Raw genomic sequence first — 20,793 nt, forward strand, 5'->3', positions numbered from 1 at the left:
GACTGACTCTGGGGTTGCGCGCTCATCTTATATTATTGGCCGAGGGAGCCTGCGTACTGTTTCCAGGGCATGTGGCCAGCATGACAAAGCTGCTTCTGGCAAACCAGAGCAGCACACGGAAACGCTGCTTACCTTCCCACCCGAGCGCTACCTAATTATCTGCTTGCACTTTGATGTGCTTTTGAACTGCTAAGTTGGCAGGAGCTGGGACCGAACAACGGGAGCTCACCCCGTCACGGGGATTCGAACTGCCGACCTTCAGATCGGCAAGCCCTAGGCTCTGTGGTTTAACCCACAGCACCACCCGCTAGATTTGCATAAAAATAATTCATGGTACATAATAGTTCATTTATATGGTGGCATTCTTAACACTTCCTTTGTTAGAAATAGTGGGGGAATGAATCTGTTCAAACAAGAGGGAGGGAGATTAGAAAAATCTCGGATTTGCTTGGAATCACTGGCTCAGGGATCTTATGGTCCTAAGGGTTCACACACACCCTTTAATGCAGACACCTCAGCTAATGTAAAAAGGGTATTTTATTTTCTACTGTTTTCCAAAGAGTACAAATACATAATATCAAAACTAATTTATTGCAGGTAAAAATTACCATCTGTACCAGGGAGTGCTAGGGCAAGCACCTGATACAGTGACAGTCAAAACACAATGACACAAATTATGTTTCTGTCTTTTGTTTCAGGTGTCCTTTCCCCTCACTCTGATGTTTGGTCCTCTATGACTTTATTTTTTATATTTTTGCTTTCCTAACATCCGGTGACATAGCAGAGGAAGTTCGGGAGCTGCATGCATAAACTCTTTAATTAGAACTCTTTAAATTGAAATTAACCGTCCATCTAACCTTGCATTATCAGAGTACTTAAAAGGGTTAAAATACCATTTTGGGATAATGAAAGTAACACTGGTTAAATGAACCATATGCTTTGTTACAAAAGTACTGTTTATTTTATTAAGTAAAAGAGAAAGTCTTTGGTTTTAAGATATTAAAGCTGGTATTTAGTCAGATTGTCAGGTCTTAAGGTATGAAAAGAATGTATATCAATTTAAGACTTCTCTCCCTTTGGGTTTACATGTTCCTCTTCCAAAGGTTTTTTTCCTGGTTCCATTTTCCAATCGGTTACTAGCAAGTGCTATAAACAGCAACTTTTTGGCTGATGGCCTGCAAGAGGCTGCGGACTGTTTCTTCCAGCTGCACCACTTGCTTAGCTTTGTCTTCCAGAATTCTTTGATTCTTCTCATATGTGTTTTCCAATTCTGCAAAGAAAGAAAAAAGGGGGACACACACACGAGTTAGGTTATTCCAACAGCTGACTCTAAAGGTGGAATTGGAAAGAAGTCAAACCCCATTGTACCCAGTTGTTTGGCTTTACAGAATGTGAGAGGCTTCTAATAAAAAGGAGAAACAGCTGTCTTTGATGATGGTGGTGTTTTTTACGTCATGGTGCTGCGGAAATGGGCTTAGGAGGTGGGGAAGGAGTGCTCAGCTGTAACTGAGAACATACGGCAGTTCTAAACAAATGTTCAACCCCCTTTTTCCATATTGGCCTTTACCCTTGAGCTGCTGAAGTTTGCTGTTTGCTTGTTCTAGCAGTGTTTTAGCTTCATTCTGTAGTGCCTCTGCTTTCTTCCTGGCAGCTGCAGACTCTCTTGATTTCTTGGCAATTAAGCTCTCCACTGTTCTATACTTGTCGTCCACATCATTATCTAGTACCTGCGATTTGAGACACAAGGTGGCAGTATTACTCAGAACACAGAAATGGAACACATTCTTAGTTTGACATCCTAATTTCACTCATAGGAAGGGTCTACTGAGCAGAGACCACACACATCCTGAGTGGAGTCCATGGAAATGGACCTCTTTCAGTATCGTTCAAAGCATCCCTTCCCTTCTACTCTCTTTACCCCATGAGAAGAAGAAAAAAATGTGGTTTGTTGTTCCCATCCTTTAAAAATGGGTCACAGCTGGAGTAGATGCATGCACTAGTGTCCGTACTCTCTTTGGAAATGAAAATAAAGGTCCTGCTCCCTTATTGGCAGCAGCTGACTTCCAATTCTAAGAATGGACCAAGACTTCCTTCAACAGACAATGCTTGCCACAGCTGTTTTTAAATAGAAATAAACTACTATCCAAACCTGCAAGCAGGTGTTTTCATAAGCCATTGCATTACATTGGTGTGAGGCCCTGGATCCAGTGGGTGAGATTGATCCGGAACTAACCCATCCTCAGGCCAACCCCCTATGAGGCAAAGTGAGGTGACAGCCTCAGACATCAGGATCCATAGTGGCAGAAGATCCTGCCATTATGTTTATTCCCCCCCCCCCTGTTCCTGATGGAGATCTTCACTAACCACCTCTTCCTTGACGGGAAAGGGGAACATACAGTGCTTTGCCTCAGATCCCAAAATGGGGGCTCCAGAGTCAACTTTGACAGGTGGGTAGCTTATCAAGTGGTACAACTTCAAATGAAGAATCGAGAGCGTACTCCACGGTTCCAGTACTTTCTCTGTCGCTCTAATTCAATGCCTTTTTTCAAATTTAGCACCTTATTTTGTTGCTGCAGGGCATCAGGAAAGTGCCGAATGCAATTGGTACTAGTGACTGCACAGTTCTGAGCCTGATGTTATAGAAAGTCGGGTGCTGAACGGTGGTCATGGCTTCAGTCAACTAGTGAGGCCTAGTGGGCCTAATTAAGCCTACAAAGTGAAGCTTCTTTACTACTGTCTTACATTACCCATACACATGGCCAGAAAATCAGGAGCCTTTGTAAAAGGAACAATTTGCTGTTCTGCTATGCTCTTGAGGTGAAGGATGCAACTAGATGTGGCTTCCAGCCATCTTAGTAAGAGGACTCACTGAGTTGTGCCTGGTTTAGCTAGTTCCCTGCCCCAGGAATTACTCCTACACAGTCCCAATAGACATGCAAGCAAGAATCCAAAACTGCATAAAGTTACGTGTGCTCTCAAGATGTGAAGCACTTTTAACCACCACTGCAAATGGAATGTCAGATTCCTGCCTCATTCAGTTCCACGGGATAGTGAGATGCATTTCACACAACAGTTAAAATGGCACATGCTTTTTAGAGCCTGATGGTTTGCATTGTGTTATGGCCAAACTGCTTTGATAGTATCTTTGGCCTGGCCTGGCCAAAAATACTACTTACAAATTCAAGGGCAAACCAGACAACACAAGCTGGTACCTAAGAAAATGCCTTTGTTTCTTGAGAACATAGAAAGTAATTTCAAATGGAGAGCCTTACTCTTTTGATATCTGTGGTACTTTGGTTCACAGTCGCAACAGTTTCTTCGGTTGCTCTAATGTCCTCTATGTTTGTGGCAGTCTTTTGTCGAAGCACTTCCACATTCTTCTCTAGCTCAGCAATGCGCAGAGTGGCGTTGTTCAGAGTTTCTTCCGAAGCTGCAGTTTCAGATTCAATCTAGCATTGCAAATGAGAACATGATGCACAAATTTCAGCTTTAAAAGTTTTCCAAACGTTAAGTCTCTGTGTTGTGGCAGGCTTATGCTTTTCCTCTTCGTTTCCCCAGCTTTCAGCAATTGCATGAGGTGGCATTTGCCTTCCTTTCCTTTCCACTGACCTGGGATGTTGCTGCTATACAGCTGATAGTTTTTCTCCGGCCCAGTGGGAAGAGGTGGTTGTGGTCTTCATGCAAAAATGAGAGATTAGTAATGGAAGACACGGGTACCCTGTCCAATAATTGTTTTGTTGTTCTATACCAGGCATAGGCAAACTCGGCCCTCCAGATGTTTTGGGACTACAACTCCTAACATCCCTAGCTAACAGGATGATGGGAGTTGTAGTCCCAAAACATCTGGAGGGCCGAGTTTGCCTATGCCTGTTCTATACAGTACACTTTCATGAGACACTGCTTGGGAATAGAAGTTGGGATCATCTGCGTGCAAAGCAGATGCTCTACTGTTGAGCTGTGACTCCCTCCATTACAATCTTTGAACTAACTACAGTTAGATGCTTAAACTCTACTGAGTTCAGTTGTTGTGCTACCTTTTGGTGCACTGCATTGTGAGCAAAACAATCGAGGGAAGGAGGGGTTTCAGGGGAAGGGAGTGTAGATGGTAGCTTTGCTGCCTGATAACAGTGTCCCAAAACAAATTCAGTAGTAAATCACTCATTGGGCTAATTACTAAATCCATCTTACTAAGAAAAAGGATCCTATGATTTGAGCAAGGGCTACCAATCTGCCATATATCACCAAGGTCTAGTTCAGAGCTTTCCAAACTCTGTGTCATGACACGTTAGTGTGTCGGCTGCAGTGTGTACTGTAGGTGTGTTGCATGAACCCTCCTCCCGGGACCGGAAAGGGGTTAGTTTAAGCTTGTGTTTCCTAGTAAAACTGAATTACTGTGTTGAGAAGTGCTGCATGTCTAAAAAGTGTGTCACCAACATGAAAAGTTTGGAAAGCTCTGGCCTAGCTGGATGAAAGAAGTGGAACCAATATAGGCCTAAGTGCAATTGTCATCTAGGCAGGCATCACGCTTGCAGGACCTACAGTTTTTATTTTACTATAAGCCCAAGGTATCTCAATCAGCCTGGTGCAAAAGGCACACTAAGAAGTTAAAAATGTTTGAGACTACAACTCACCAATCCTTCCAGACAAAAATCCACTCTTTGTTATTCAAGCTTTATTTCAGCAGTGTAATTTAAGGGGCGGAGAGTTGTTTTGCTGCTGACATGATTTTAAAAATGCCCTATTTCCAGCAAACTCCCTGCCTAAACCAACAGCTGTGATGCACAACCTGATATAAGGAGAGTATTGAAAGTTTGCTTGCTATGTTGAGACCATCATCATATGGGGTAAAAGGCTGAATTGCAATCTTAATTCAGGGTGGAGATGGGCTAGTCATAATGATTCAACCAATGTGCTAAATTGGTCGCCAGAGTTTTTCACTGATTCCTTTCCTATCGATTGCCTTTTCTGTCTCTGGCCCCGACTGCCAACCCAGATCACTGACACAGGAGCCCCTTGGAACCCCTTCTGACCACCTTCACATTTCCTCTGCTATGGTATGCAAGGAAGATGAGATTATCAAGACAAACAACCTGGATGCAAGTGATTAATGCTTCTGACGGAGCAGTCATGTAACAGAGCATGTAACATGTACATTACCAACAAAGGCTTTCTTCCATTCTACCTCCACTGCTTTTGTACAAAGGGTGGTGAACGGATTTTTCGCTTCTTGTTCATCCCACCCCAAATCAGTCATCAACCATCTGCTGTTTTTGTTTTCTCAGTTTCTGTACTTTTCTAGACAAAGCCTAGCTAGATTGAAACTCTGATTTAAGGAACAGACAGTATTAGGTGATAATAGAATGAACCAGAAGATTGTTGTGTATCCTGTACAAAAGTAGAACAGCATGAGAACATACATGACCATAACTCTGCTTCCAAAAACAAATTTAGGTGATCGAAACTCACAGAGGTAAGTAGGTCTTGTGTTCCTTGGATGTCTTCATCTGCTAGTTTGATGGCTTTTTCAGCTGCATCTTGGGCTTTTTCGGCTTCTTCCAGAGCTTCTTTTACCATGTCTGCAGTGACTTTGACATCTGTTGCACTTTTACTGTGGAATGGAAATTAATTACAAAAGGACTATGTTAAACAGGCTCTCCTTAAAAAGGATTCTTTGGGGTTGGCCTTTTCAAAGAATGTGCAACAAGCTAAACTTACTCCCAGTTTCTCAACATGCTTATTAAATACTGAATGCTTTCCAGGGCACAGATGCAGTCTCTTAGGATTCTGCTGAAAGGTAAAAAAAAGACAGCCTGTTTCAAAGCAAGGGGGAGTAAAAAAAAGGTACCTGGCTTTTTTAGCTTCATCTAACAGCGTTTTTGCCCTTGCTATGTCTCCGGCACTCTGCTGTAGGACAGCCTCAACATCCGAAAGGCTCTCCACCCGTTCACGAATATTATCCGCCAGTGTTTGTAACTGCTCAGGTGTGCTGGGCATCTCCATGTTGAGCACTTCATTAGCAACTGCCTCAATGCTGTCCAGATCAGCACTGTCTTCTGTTGAAATGGTAAACAGAAACAGTGAGTGAGACGGCTCCTTTGTCATGTTTTATTTCCTACAGAGCCAAGAAAAAACAGGAGCCAGGTGGCACCTTTTTTTTTAAGGTATAAAAGTCCACACTCTTCAGAAGTGCTTTAGCTTTGATGAATTTCTAAGATGTCTTAAGAAACTCGAATCTGATCAGCCAGTTGAGTATTGGGAAGGAAGTCTTGCCAAAGGGCAATGGCAGATGGAAGTAACATCAAAAATAAATTAGACGATCTGGCCTTGGCCTCAGGCATGTTGTGGATTCTGATCAATAATGTATCATAGCAAGTGTAATGAACTTTCTGTCGTTGACAAAACCACTTTTTACTAATATGGAAAGTTAAAATTATGCAGGTCATCCCATCTTGCATTCAACTTACTTCAATCTCTGATCAATTGAACAACTTATAATGAAAGGTGCTTATATAATGAAAAGTGCTCATGCATTCTAGATAACTTATATGGATGAAGAAGTCAAGAGAGAGTGTATGTGCATGGAACACTGCATGGAGCAGATAAAAATCCTGTTTCTGCAGAGAGAGAGACAGACAGAGACAGAGACAGAGACACTAAATGTGGATGTCTATCATGTTGCATAGCCTGTACAGGAACAATGCTATGCAGTTAATTAGGCTGGTGTGATGAGCTGAAGTAGTTATATAAGCTGTTCCACGTGTTCTGGGCCAGCAATCTTGGATGCTGTTAAAAGGGAGCAGCGTATTCCAACTTCTTCAAAGGATAATGATCTTACTGCTCTTTGTTGCCACTAGTTAAATCTTTGTGGGTGGATTTATTTCTGTACTCTGCAAACTACTTTCCTCACAGAAAAACCCAAATACTTTGATCCAGGTTCTCAGCGCACAAAGGGCCATGAATAAAGTCACTTTAGCACTAAGTGTACCTATCGTGGAATGTGAGGAAAAGCAGTCCTTCGTGTTGCACCATCGCCATTTCCTGCCTTCAGAGGATGTTCAAATCATCAGTACATTTTTATATGGTAACACAGTAAGGGTTAGAGCGGGAGGAGGGAAGTCACTAGCAGTGATTCTGCCTTGATGGCAGAATTGGATGGAGCAGTCATAAAGCGATTGGCTAGAACAGGCAGGAGAGACATAAATAAAGGAAGTAGAAACACCAGGAGCAGGCCTGATCTGTCTGTCCAGCAGCAACAGGGAAGCATGGGAATTTAGGAAAGGAGGGCATGGTCCTAAGGAAGAGAGAGGTGCTTGAATGGGAAAGATACTATGGGATTCCAAAAATAAAATAAAAAATGTTGCAATTATTTAATCTAGACACAAAGTGAAAACCTTTTCGTTTACCCATGACTTTGGAATGTCTCATATAAGTACATGCAATTGAATAAACGTGCATGATTAAAATACTAGGTTAAGAGGAAGCGCTTATTCACAACTGTCTCATAACAGCAGCCTAACCATATTAGAACAATACTTACTCATCAGAAATTCCCGGATCTGCTTAATAAGATTCCGCAGATCCTTGTTGCTCTGGTCCACTTGCTCTTTGGTGGCATTGGTTTTTAGGAGAACCTCTTGTGCATTCTGTTTTGCTTCGTCTGCTCTCTGTTTTGCCTCTGAGACCTACCGTAAGTGAAATAAATGGGTCATTATTTTCAATTTCTGACAAGTCTTAAAATATGCTCAGGGATAAAAAGAAGAAACACTGAGAAAGCAATTAAGTCAGCATTGAAGCTGTGTGAGAGCGACTCTCATAAAAGTCAGATAACACTCTTAAATTGATGTAAACACAACAATATTTTAAACAGCCCAAGATGTTGTGTGTAGTACTCATAGGAATCTCTATTTAAGCCAGACCTTTTTCTTTAATGAGGGTACTTAGCAGGATCATGCAAACTGTAAAGAACCAATTATTTTGGAAAAAAGTTTGGTTTGCAATTGTCCAGACTTGCACAATCTGCTGATCAAGCTTTATTACTCTTCTAAAATTCATTCTGGTTGATCTACCTTTTAAAAATAATAGTCAATAATAAATCACCATTCTGGAGAGCTGTTCAACTTCTGCCAAAGCGCTGAGTATGTCTCTGTCGAAATCCATCGCCTTCTGCCAGGTATTGTGGGCCACAGTAACCAACCCATCGCAGCCTGGTCCTCCACATTTCCTTTTTCCATCTTCTGTGCGGCAGCTCAGGCCACCACATTCTGAATCAGCACAGGAAGCCCCGAGGGGAGTTCCACACGTCTGCAGCAGACAGGATTAGATAGAGGAAAGAGTGGGGTGGCGGTGAGGTTATCACCCTTTCCAAACAAGTTCCTGAGCCAGCTCCCTAAAGCCCTATCCTATTAGTTGCAGCTTGACAAATTTCCAGAGCCCCATCGAGAACACAAAGGCTGTTAAAAATGTTTTTTCTCCTGCTACTCTCTTCACTCCTATGATGCTCCTTTTTGTACTGGCCTGCTTTTCTAAACACAAAAGCCCCAAGCATTGTGACCTTTCCTCATAGGGGCATTGCTCCAGCTCCGGCAGATTGCACCAACAGTGAATAATTATGCCCCCTCAGTGTTTGTATTGGCCTTTGAGATGCAAGTAACCAGGATTTGCATGTGCAGTTTCCTTTCATGGTTATCAGATTTTGATACAGTTCAGTATTCCTGCTTGAAAAGGAGAAGGGGTTAGCATGAAATTATTCCAGCTTGGGAAGAAGGTACCTTGGCCACACTAGTTTGCTTTAGGGAAATGATTAGCCCACCTTATGCATACAGCATGTTACTTTTAATTATAACTGACAGCAGAATGTTGACAACAGCAGTTGCCTTTGGGCAACTCCAAGAAAGAATGAACAAAAGTGAAAGGTTAGCATTTTATTAAAATCAAGGTGGGTGGATGCGGTTGCTAGACAGAGCAGCAAGTGTATCTCCATTTACCTAGGTTAAGCCATCTTGTCAGGTACAGTGCACAGTAGGGTCGGCTTGCCTTAAAAGTTTTTGATACTGTAGAGTTCCAAATGGTTCAGAAAAGGGCAACCAAAATGATTAAGGGGGTGGAATGACTCTATGAGGAAAGGTTGCAGCTTCTTTGGACTTTTGAGTTTAGAGAATTTTAAGAAATTCTGCATAGCATGGAGAAAGGGGGTAAAGAAAAGGCATTCTCCCCCTCTCATAACACTAGATCTCATGGACATCCAATGAAGCTGAACACTGGAAGATTCAGAACAGATAAAAGAAAGTACTTCTTCACTCAGCTACCCTGTTTCTCATATTTTAAGACATACCCATAAAATAAGCCATAGCAGGATTTTTAAGCATTCAAGGAATATAAGCCATACCCCGAAAATAAGACATAGTGATAGGCGTAGCAGCAATGCCGGCCACGGCAGGAGGAGGAGGAAAAAAATAAGACATCCCTTGAAAATAAGCCATAGTGTGTTTTTTTGAGGAAAAAATAAATATAAGACATGTCTTATAATATGAGAAACACGGTAAACTATGGAACTTGCTCCCACAGGAGGTAGTGATGGTCCTCAAACTGGATGGCTTTAAAAGAGGATCGGGCATAAATTCATGGAGGACAAGGCTAGCAGCCATAATAGCTATGTTCTACCTCCATTGTCAGAAGTATTGTGCTTCTGATTACCAGGTGGTCAGATTTCAGCTACTACTGTATTGCTCTCATGTCTAACTTGCACATGCATCTGGTCAGCCACTGAGAACAGGAAGCTGGCCTAGATGGGTCATCGGCCTGAACCAACAGGCTCATCTTATGTCCTTCCAGTAACTGTTAAAAATGAACTTTTACTAGATATTCTGAAGCCAATGGCTGTAACCCAAAACTCCCTTCTTGTGGAAATCATTGGTCCCTTCTTTTTTTTAAAGCTATCTACCGTACTTCGTTCCAATCATTACTGAATGGTCCAAAGGTGTGGAATTCTCATTCTTTTTTGTTCCAGAAAGCAGTTGCCCGGTTACACCCTCTTCTCATTTATGCTCTCTCATTATGCAGGAGGGATTTTATTGCCCCCTTCCCCACTTCAGCCCCCAATGCATAGGAGGATGGGATTAGGCACTTGACATGCCCACCACCCCACACAGAATAGCCCCACTCTCCCTGTTACGCCATACATGAAGGTGAATGCCTAAATAGGGCTTTAGTTTTCTATATATGTGCCTTATTCGTAATGTATCTGTAAAAGAGCACATTAGCCTCTGTAATCCATTGCAATGTGCCCAATGCAGCTCTCACACTTTTCCATTTACATGTAGCCTATTCAACGCTGCTCCTGTCTTTCAGCTCTTCTTGTTTTATGACCATTCCCATTCTCTGGCCCTTTTCTGTAGTCACTGCCCCTTTTACCAAAGCCTCTGCACTTTACCTTCTCAGACACTTCTGCAAGATCCAGACTTTGAAGCTTGCCTGCAAGTTCATCCAAGAGGCGTGACTGCTCTTCTTGCCTAGCTTTGAAGTTGGCCTCGGTCTCGTTCATCAAGCTCTCCACCTCTAGGCGCATTTCAGCTGACTGCTCTACTACACTACCAGGAAGAAGAGTTGAGGCATTGGCTCTCCTTTCAGCATCCAGGGACTTCTGGAAATACTGGGTGATGCTGTCCAAGGCTCCTGCAAAAATCCAACGTGATGATTATTGAGTATTATGGCTGGCCTTGTTTGAAATTGTAACATGAGAAGTACATGGAGCTCCATGTACTCAATACACTGGGTGTCATCGCCCTGGAAGTCAACAGACTCAAGTTCTTCTCTGCATGTTCCTCCAAGGCATGCTACAGCCATCGTTAAGCACATATAATTGACTTAGGAGTATTAAGCATAAACTTAATTTTGTTGCTCTGAAATAAATGTTAATTCAAAGCACTTAATTTTGGTTGGATCCCCCCTAATTAAACTTATTCCTTTCTCTTTCATATTAAAAGCAAAACACAAGCATACAAACACTGACCCCGAACATCAGATATTTTTATGAATTCTAGTTGCTCTGCAAGCTCTTTCACAACATTGTCTAGGCTCTTTGCATCTGCCTCCAGGGTGCTCAGTTGAGTGTCTGTGGTATTGCTTTCAGAGGCCACCTTGGATACTTTTTCTTCTACTTCAGCTATCTTTTCTGTAACATCTGCCGTTAACTTCCTGTGAACCAAACAGAACCAACATTTGTTGTCACAAAACAAAAACCTACTGGCCTTGAATTTAAAATATAAATAAATCCAAATGATAGGTTAATTCCTTCCTTTTCACCCCAACAATGTGGTTAATGAGTTTGTTACAACTTCCCTACTCAAAATAATCATTAATCAGAATATGTGGCTTAAAAACAAAATCCACATTTTATCAGCACAAAGCAGCAAAGAGCTCAGAGAACAGCTGTTTTGTGTGAGATTTAATTCAATCTGGATTCCAGAAGTCTGCTGTAATGTGCTTGAACTTTGCCAACAGTGTAGGTCATAGCATTGACTCATAGAATCCATACATAATTTGTTTCGTATCCCACATAGTTAACAAATGGTTGTTAATTTATTTTTCACAGACTCTTTCACAGACGAACTAGTTACGAGGAAGGGGTGGGAGGGCCAATGCATAATAGATTATTTTACTCCGTAAAATATGAGACAAAATGGAAGCTGGCTGTGCTGTAGACTTACTCCATGTTTAACACAAAGTAGGACTCATCCTAATGAACATAAACAACATTTTGAGGGAAGTTGCCAAGCCTAGAGAATCAGTCCTTGGGCATGCACATTATCTGCATGGACTCTGAACAAATGAAATGAGATATTAATGTATTTGTGCAAGGTATCTTGCTTTAAAAAGAGGGAAATCTCCTTAACCCTACTATAACGACTGTCCCAGCATTTGTGTTCTTCTTCTGTAGTCCTCAATTACACCAAATGCAAATACAGCAGGGAACAGGACTCACCACTGTCCCTAACCCTCACATGAGGGAAATGCCTGTGGAAAATGTTTTGTGCAAAAGTTCAGTAGGAATTTTAGGGTAGGGCGACATGATGGCTATATTATACTTCCAGACCAGTGGCCAAGGGAGTATGCCTTCATATAGCAATTGCTGGTAATACCAGGTGGGGAGAGTGCTGTTCAACTCCATTCCTACTTGCAGGCTTCCCATAGGCACCTGGTTGGCCATTGTGAGAACTAGGACTAGATGGCCCTCTGGCCTGATCTAGCATGACTTCTTTTGTTCTGAGGGTGGGACCAACAAAGCCAAGTAGCCAGAGTTAGGCCCTGAATTAAGAACACTTCTCTCCATCATGCATCGTTTGAGATTGATTTGTTCTGCAAATGAAAACTGAATGTAGAAAATTAGTCTTCAAATGCTGCTGCTTATTATAGCTTTAAACATGCAACAACAGTTGCCAGATTTGAATTTATACCATGATGTGGTGGGCTTTATGTGGTTAAAAGAATGGATTATGTTAGAAAATCATAAATTACTAGATCTGGAGGGATACCAAAACAAAGATGCCTATGAATTAAGGAGTTGTTAGGGCATGACAATTGTTTTTACATTTTTAACTCTCTGGGATATTTTCTTGGGAAATTTCTCTGTGTGTGCTTTAAAACTGCATAACTGCAAAATAAAGAAGATCCAATAGTAAAATCTATACTATGGCAAGCAAAACTCACAAACAGGGTAGGCAAGTAAACCAAAGCAAGACCACACTGATAATACTGGGAAAAAGTTGATTCATACAGGCTAATCCATACAGGATTTGCTTATAATTTGGCATCACCTGAAGAATAACAGTGCCAGAAAACAAAAGGTCTTGAAAGCCCTTGTGAGACAACACTTGGGCAAGATTGTGCTGTGGTTGTCTGCCAAGCCGAAGATTTTGAAACTGCAGTTCCTCTCTTTTGGCATCTATATACAACAGGTCTTCACAACTGATAAAAGTACAGATCAGGGTGGGTATAAATTATGTCTAGACATGTTCAACAGTGATTCTTAAATTATCATCTGCAGTGGGGGGAAATTATTACACAGCGCTCCAAGGGAAATGGTTGGTGCCGAATGCATGCAAAGTACTAAAACGGGTAATGTATTTTGGTTTTTCTTATGCAGGACCAAGTTCTGCAGGGGAAAGTGCACAAGCTGTTAGGTTAAACTAAAAACCTGAAAGGATTGTATGATCATCCATTAACAGAAGTTGGTACAGTTAAGTTACCTAATTTGTACCCAATTAAGTTGCCTAATACAGTTAAGCTACTTTAATTGCTCGGTTGTCATTAAGGCTACAAAAACAACTGGTGGTATCAAGAAACCAAATCAGTCTTGCAGTTTTTCCCTTCCTTAGACTGAAAGGAGGGACAGGAAGGAGCAATTTGCTAGAGGCTGAACATTTCAAGCACATCATTTCTCATCCCACATTCCTTCCTTTTAACGGAAGTTTCTATCCTATACTCAGGGAGAAGATAAGGAATGAACAGGTGTGCCATCTTGTTAATTGAAAAGCAGTTTCACAGTTTCCTTCAAATTTTCCATAATCACTGTAAGGCACAGTTCCAACCTTCTTTTTCTTTACTTTCTGCTTACAAGTCTAATTAAAACTGCAGGATGACGAGATCCCCACCCCCCATGTCTGAGCAAATGCAAAAGAACATTATTTGTGTTTTATGCCACACTTACTCTGCTTCCTCAAATAGATTTCCAATGTTCTTAAGAGGCTCAGCAGCAGGATTTTGAGCAATGATACTTTTAATCTCATTCAGTTTTTCCTCCACAGAGTTGAGTGTCTGCCGGTAAGGACCACTGAGCCCTGTGATTTTCAGGGCTTTTGCTCTTTCCAGGAATCTCTGTGTCCTGTTAGTCAGCTCACTAATGATGACATCCCAGAGAGCAAAACACTGGTGACATGGTGCACAGTCTGGGAAGGTGCCAAAGTAGCCTCGGGTGCACTTATCACAACGGGTTCCCTCAACCCCCGCATTACAGATGCATTGCCCAGTTGTGCGGTTGCATTGTGGGGTCTGGATGCCACGTTGATCACAGTCACAAGCTGAAAAGAGACAAAAATAAATGGAGACACCACAAACCAGGGGCAGGGGACCACCAAATAAGGCGGCGGTTTTACAATACAAATGAACAAAACCATGCCAATTCTCCTGAAAAATTGCTACTCCTGCAGCTCGGGGATTATCCATCTATTTGGTGGGCGAATGTCCAGATCACACTCCATAGCTGTGCATGTACAGTGTGGCTTAATGTCAACGCCAGCGAGATCTGCATTCAAATCGCTATCTAACCATAATGTCCCTACTGAAGCCTGTCTTACACCTTAGCCTGTCCTGCTCCAGAAAAAGTTGCTATGAGGCTCATGTTTGCTGCCCTGAATTCCTTGGAGGAAGGTTGGAATAGAAGTGAAATGCATGCAAATTAAATGTGAATTAGTGAATTGACACAAGGGAGTGCTTTCCTGTTCCTGACACTCTTAATTCTCCTCCCTTTCTTGCTTCTGCTCCTCACATGTGGGTCAGAGATAATCCACTAGTGCAGTACTAGTTAAGTTTAGCTGTTTTATTTCCCATCAAAAGTATTTGTACTATAGTCTAAACCACTAGTCTGCAAGCTTTTCAGACCTTGGGCCCATGTTTCTTAATTTATTGAAATATATTTGTATGCTGGTATGGTGTATGGCTGCTGTTGTGACCAACTTTAAATCAACCCATGACCCACCAGCAGGTCACGTCCCACCAGTCTGAAGACCAACAGTCTACACTATGAATGCATTTTACATCCCACTAAGGTCAATGGCAAAACTGCCATGGATATGAATGGCTCTGGATCGTGCTTTATTAGTGTAGCAGAAATTGAATTTACAATCAATAGGTACCCTAGTTGGCACTTTCAATTAGTCGACCCCAAATAGCCGGGCAGGACAAGAAAACTAGAAGCTGCCAGTGTTAAAAAGCTTCAGTTTAACAAGGGATGAGACAGTTGGGAGAATCCTTTCCATCACAGCTGCAGGTGAAATGAAATCCAAAAAAAAAATTTTTTTTTAAAGGCACATGCTGCCAGCATCCAAAATGACAGGAGTTTGACTCCCAGCAATGTAAAGACCATAGGAAAATGCCACACCCTTCAAAAAGGCTTCACAAATTTAACATATGCAAATGTTCCATCAATCAGGAATCCTGTAAAGTATTGTCTGGATGTGGTCTATTGTCAAGGTTTCTTCCACAAATATTCAAACTTCCCATAAGAATATGTGAGAAAGGGAAGAGAGTAGCAGGGAAGGGCAATGCTACGGGTTGGGCTAATACTTTGGCACATACTGTTATTTAAATATTCACATCTCTTGGCCAAGTTTCTTAAAATCCATTTAAAAGAACAAGTTACCATAAACAAAACCAGCTTTCTTGTAGAGAGGAATTCAATACATAGGATACAAAAAAAAGTGTTGTCCTGCTGTTCAACTTATGTTGGTACAATTTAACAAAATGGCCTTTTTGTTCTCAGAATTATAAGCCAACACAAGGGGTTTTATTTCCATCAAAGAAACTTCAGCATTCCCACAGTGAATTGCAATGGAACATAAACCCCCTCCTAAACCCCCTCCGGCAACTCATTCCTCTTTGAAGATTGAAGGGGAAAGGAGGCACTTTAACCCTTTCCACCACCAGTAAACTATTATTACTTTGTGGGAAATAAGACAATCTGGATAATGGTGAATTATTTGGATTCCTTACATGGGTGTAACGAAAACAGAAGCCCACCAGTATATGGCTCCCTTCTCTTGAAGATCCCAAGATAATATCACATTACACATTCAATCCATTTTAGCATGTCAAGTTATTTTTTGTTTTGTTTTTGAGCACATGATCCTGATCATACTGAAATGAATGGGCATTTATATTTATCTTTTCTTTGAAGGCATTGGGATTTTGCCTCAAATGTCTGTGATTCAGAGGCATTTTTATGAATATAATAAACAGAACACATAATTGCATGTTCATTTATGGTATACGAAAAGTCCAAATTCCTGTTGTAACAAGGATAATACAAAACTTTTAGTGTGTGTGTGTGTGTGTGTGTGTGTGTGTGTAGTTGAATAAAACGTAATTTAGTACTATGTATGAACACAAATAACTACATGATTCTTCCATGTTATCTCTTCTTAAACGTGACTTTGAGGGAAATCAATGCAGAACCATTTAAAATCACCTGCTGAAAGCTAATGTTGCATTCCCTGATTCTGCAAAAAATTAAACATATATGAAGTGCATTTGCAAGAGAAGAAAACTACAGAAGAATTAAAAGTGATAAATAATTTGATCCCTCTTCTGCTTATATGTCAAAATAAATCTTTCAAGATAACTTATAAACCTGGTGCAGAGCTCTGTAAATGATCCAGTGCCCCTAAAGAACCTAACAATGACATTTCCCTGGTGCAATGGTTAGAGTGTTGGACCAGGGTTTGAATCCTCAATCAACCATGAAAGCTCATTGAGTGACCTTGGGCCAGTCACCATCTCTTAGCCTAAGCTAAGAGAGCCTAAGCAATCCTGTGAGGATGAGATGGGAAGGAGAACCATGTACTCTACTTTGAACTCCTTGGAAGATAAAGGTGGTATATAAATGTAATAAATAAAATATAAGTAAATATATGAATAAAAATGAGTTCTATATGACTAGCAGTGAATCAAGTGCAATCCTATTTCCTACCTAATTTCTGTGTGCTACAGTTCTTCAGGGCCCCAATTTTCTCTTGCTTTAATTTTTGACTTTTGAATCAACACTGAGAGGCTATTCTATACTCTTCAGAAACTTCTTTAGAGGATCAAATCAGGATAGCATGTACTTGGAAAATACCCATGCTAACTTCCTAGTGCTGGACACACTTGGGAACCCTAACTGTTGCTGGATCATCCAGTACTTGATTAGAACAATACACATGTGGAATAGAGGAATGTTTTTGTTTTTTAAAAAACAAACTTCAGTGCAAATCCCTCTGTAGCACATCTGGACGCCTGGAGTAGACAATCCTAATAAGAAATGTAAAGAAGCCAAATCTCATACATCCCACAATTACAATGTATGTAGCTAGAAAACTCTTATTGTACGGGATCTCTAGGACACCAAGTTCCATAGAACATGATGAAGACTTTGAAAGTCTCTCATCTTACCTACCAAAGTGCAAAATTCCCCTTGTTTTCCCCCTCATTTGGATATTACAATCCCTGTAGCACACAGACATCTTGTAGATGATGGCGTTTATGCAAAATAATTAGGTGTGGTTTTTTTTAAAAGATGACCATCTTTAAAAAAACATGCTGGAAAGACATCTGGCTGTCCGGAACTTATGGGAGTTGTAGTTTAAAACATCTGGAGGACATCAGGTTGGTGATGGCTGAGATAGTATATATACTGGCTTAAACATAGGTCTGAACTGAATTAATGGTGTCAGTTAAATTAAACTATGTATGCTCCAGTTTCTTTTACCTAATGCTGAATATCCTCACATGTAAACAGTTTTGAACAGCACTCAAGCTAAAATATAGTTTATGCATAATGTTTGCTACCCTTCAAGTAATAGCTTATAAAATCTAGAATTAAGTGCTTTATGCCTCCTTGTGTGTTCATGGTCAGTTACTTCTTAGTCCAGGCAAACCATAGTTTGTCATTACATCTGAACTAACGATCTATGATTTCTGCTTGCCTTTCAAACCAGGCTAAGAAACCTGAGATAACCTTGGAAGGTCACAGAAACAATACCTGTCAACCAGCCTGTGAATACCTGTGAGCCAGGTCTCAGTTGATGGGATGCTTTAGTGTTTTGCAAGTGTTTACGTTTTCTAAACATGTTTCATAGAAACAGACCTGCACCTACCTAAGTACACCTTTGAGAAACTTCTGACAATTTCAGATATTCTACCTTCAGTAACTACTATTAGTAGAAAACAGTAAGTACAAAACTTTCCCCCATCTCTTCTTCCTGTTCTTGAGGTTTTTATTCAATAATACATACAATGCAAATATTAGCAGTTGTGTTGAATTAAAACAAGCACAACTGCATTTTAATTTTAATTTAAAACAATACTCCAAGAGCTCCTGGCAATATGCCCTATTTTAATACTAAATCCCAAGCTCACCAGTATTTTTGTCTCTTAGGCATGCTCTTCCAGAAAGAGGAAATCCGGGGGATTTAGTAGGATTTGGACTCTTATAACAAAGTCATTTAGTCTTGAAAGATATAGAATTCTGATCTGATTCCAGCCTATCCATTAAACACAATTTCCCCCCTGTGTAATGGCTAATCTTTTAAATGCTTGATGCCAAAAATGAAGTTATTTGGGCCTTTTTATTCAGCTGAAACAATTTTTAAAATGCAGCTTCTAGATACCCAGATACAGGAACCTTTCTCTCAAATACACACTTAGGCAGGAATTGGTTTGAAATCCAGTGAATACAACTTGATCTGAATTTTTCAGAAATTAAGAAAATAAGAAGCACCCTGTTGGATCACACTAGAGGCCCATCTGGTTCAGCACTCTCTTCTCCCAATAAACAACCAGATGTGTATGGGAAGCTTACAAGGACCTGAGTGCAACAGCCTCCAGTTACTAGGCTTGTGGTCTCTATTCAGCAGAGGCATATTGCCTCCAATAGTGGAAGTAGAACATAGCCATTGTGGCTTGTAGCCATTCAGAGCCTTTATGCAGTGGCGGAGGAACCCTCTCTGACACCCGGGGCGGGACATCAAGGGGCGGGGCGCACTGCCTGGTGACACACACACAACATCTGTATGGACTGTGCATGCGCGAGCGGCAGTCCGTATGGTCGCCGTGCTAGAGGCAGCCTGTATGGACGGCGCACGAGAGCGGCAGCCTGTATGCACGCCACACGAGTGGTGCCCGTATTGACTGCGCGTGTCCTCAGCCGCTCTACAGCTGGGGGGAGGCAGGGACCATCTTGTCACTCCCCCTGAGTGGCACCCGGGGCGGCCAGCTCCCTCTGCCCCCCCCACTTCATACGCCCCTGCCTTTATGCTCCATGAATTGTCCTCTTAAAGTAATTCAAGTTGGTAGCCATCACTACCTCTTCTAAGAGCAAATTTCATAGTTTAAGTATACACTGTATGGAGAACTATATTCTGTCTGTCCTGAATCTCAGCTTAATTAGGTACTCCAGGGTTCAAGTTTTATGAGAGAGGCAGAAAAGCTTTTCTCTATCTATTTTCTCAAGACTGTGCATAATTTTATACACTTCTATCATGCCCCCTCTTACTTACCTTTTTTGCAAACAAAAAAAGACCCAAAAGCTGGAACCTTTCCAACCCCTTGATCATTTTGGCTGCCCTTTTCTGAACCCTTTCCAGCTCTTCAGTACCCTTTTTGAGGTGAGGCAACCACCATAGTTAATGGCAAAATGTGACAGCCTAAGAGGCTTTCCCCAAAGAATCATGGGGACTGTATTTTGTTAAGGGTGTTGGGAATTGTAGCTCTGCTAAGGGTGAACTACAGTGCCCAGAGTTCTATGGCATAAGTCATATGCTTTAAGTGGCATTAAATGTGTTCTCAAAGTATGGTGTTGTTCTGGTTCGGACAGCAATTGAAGTGATCAGGCATATTTACAAAACATGCCTCAGCAAATGTGTTCTTAATTTATTTATATACCGAGGTGCTGCTCCCCCTTTATTCTATGCTGTGCTTTCCTTACAAATCCAAAATGAGAAGACACTTTTCTCCCCATGTGAAAAACTCCTGAAAATACACATTGTTTTTGTTAACAATATGAAAAAAACCCCAACTACTATAAACTATAAAATGAACATCTAAATCTCTATCATCTAAAGCCAGTCTGCCATTTCTGTTACAAAGCTTCAAAAATCCACTTCAAAACCAAACTTTTACTAGAATTAAATTTAGCTTCACTAAAATACCTTTTTTTTAAAGCCAGCCAAGATCAGCGAGCTTCTTTTTTAAGTACTGTATAGTAACAAACATTGAAACATGAAGAGACTAATGAATGCACTACTGTATAGAATCTTAGTTCTCTTGTGTATCTAATTCCTTGCAACATAGCATGAGGGAGCCAATATGAAAGCTGCTTTGTTTCCTTTCTACACGCATAGGCACAGGGCAAGTTATCAGCAATTATCTCTAGGCTCCCAACTGCAGCAGAAGCTACAATATGGGAAACAAATGCAGATTTCACATACAGAAGGGCTCCTTCAAAAGGCTAATAATGCATGCGGAACAATGAAAGTAATGTGCTCACCTTGGCAGTCCACACCAGGATCACCCCAGAAAAACTCCTGGCATTCGTTGCATGTGCGCCCTCCAAATCCTGGCATGCACTGGCACTGCCCAGTAAACTGTTAATTCAAACAAATGCAACAAAAATAGCTGAACAGGGTGCATTTCACAAAGTGAACAAGCCACAGGGACTTTATTGGGCCACTACAGCCACCTGTCAATACAATACATTAAGTGTCAAAAGAGCTTAAAATTTTAACTGGCCACCTATCAGAATTATGGACATAGTACACATGACTCAGGAGATCCTTAAATAGGATCTCGGTTAGTATTGTTAAGAGTCAATAGCAGCTTGGGAAGAGGCTACTCAGATAACCAATACTTCTTGCACTGTTTCCCCAAGAAAGGATGTTCCCCTTGTAGCTGAGACTGTAGATCAAAGATCACACACACGCCAAGACATATTCCATTGGGAAGGTGGAACAGGAGAAAGGATTAAGCCCTTTCCAGCATCACAGT

The 20,793-nt window shown here is 41.2% G+C and overlaps 1 protein-coding gene across 1 annotated transcript in view; it reads right to left on the reverse strand.

The window, feature by feature from the left end:
* Nucleotides 1-519: 519 nt before the first annotated feature.
* The window catches only part of LAMB1 (laminin subunit beta 1), a 55,749-nt gene continuing 35,475 nt past the window's right edge, over nt 520-20,793 (reverse strand). Inside the window, exons 24-34 of the mRNA XM_035126482.3 lie at nt 20,297-20,393; nt 13,706-14,075; nt 11,009-11,193; nt 10,430-10,671; nt 8,098-8,301; nt 7,538-7,682; nt 5,846-6,053; nt 5,467-5,608; nt 3,273-3,449; nt 1,568-1,727; nt 520-1,270 (exon numbers count right to left, since the gene is read on the reverse strand). Of these exons, the coding sequence (XP_034982373.1) occupies nt 1,137-1,270; nt 1,568-1,727; nt 3,273-3,449; nt 5,467-5,608; nt 5,846-6,053; nt 7,538-7,682; nt 8,098-8,301; nt 10,430-10,671; nt 11,009-11,193; nt 13,706-14,075; nt 20,297-20,393 (2,064 nt within the window). The 3' untranslated portion in view covers nt 520-1,136. The remainder of the gene's footprint in view (nt 1,271-1,567; nt 1,728-3,272; nt 3,450-5,466; nt 5,609-5,845; nt 6,054-7,537; nt 7,683-8,097; nt 8,302-10,429; nt 10,672-11,008; nt 11,194-13,705; nt 14,076-20,296; nt 20,394-20,793) is intronic.

The sequence above is a fragment of the Zootoca vivipara genome, chromosome 9, assembly GCF_965207765.1.
Source record: "Zootoca vivipara chromosome 9, rZooViv2.hap1.1, whole genome shotgun sequence".
In the NCBI taxonomy this organism is placed as follows: domain Eukaryota; kingdom Metazoa; phylum Chordata; class Lepidosauria; order Squamata; family Lacertidae; genus Zootoca; species Zootoca vivipara.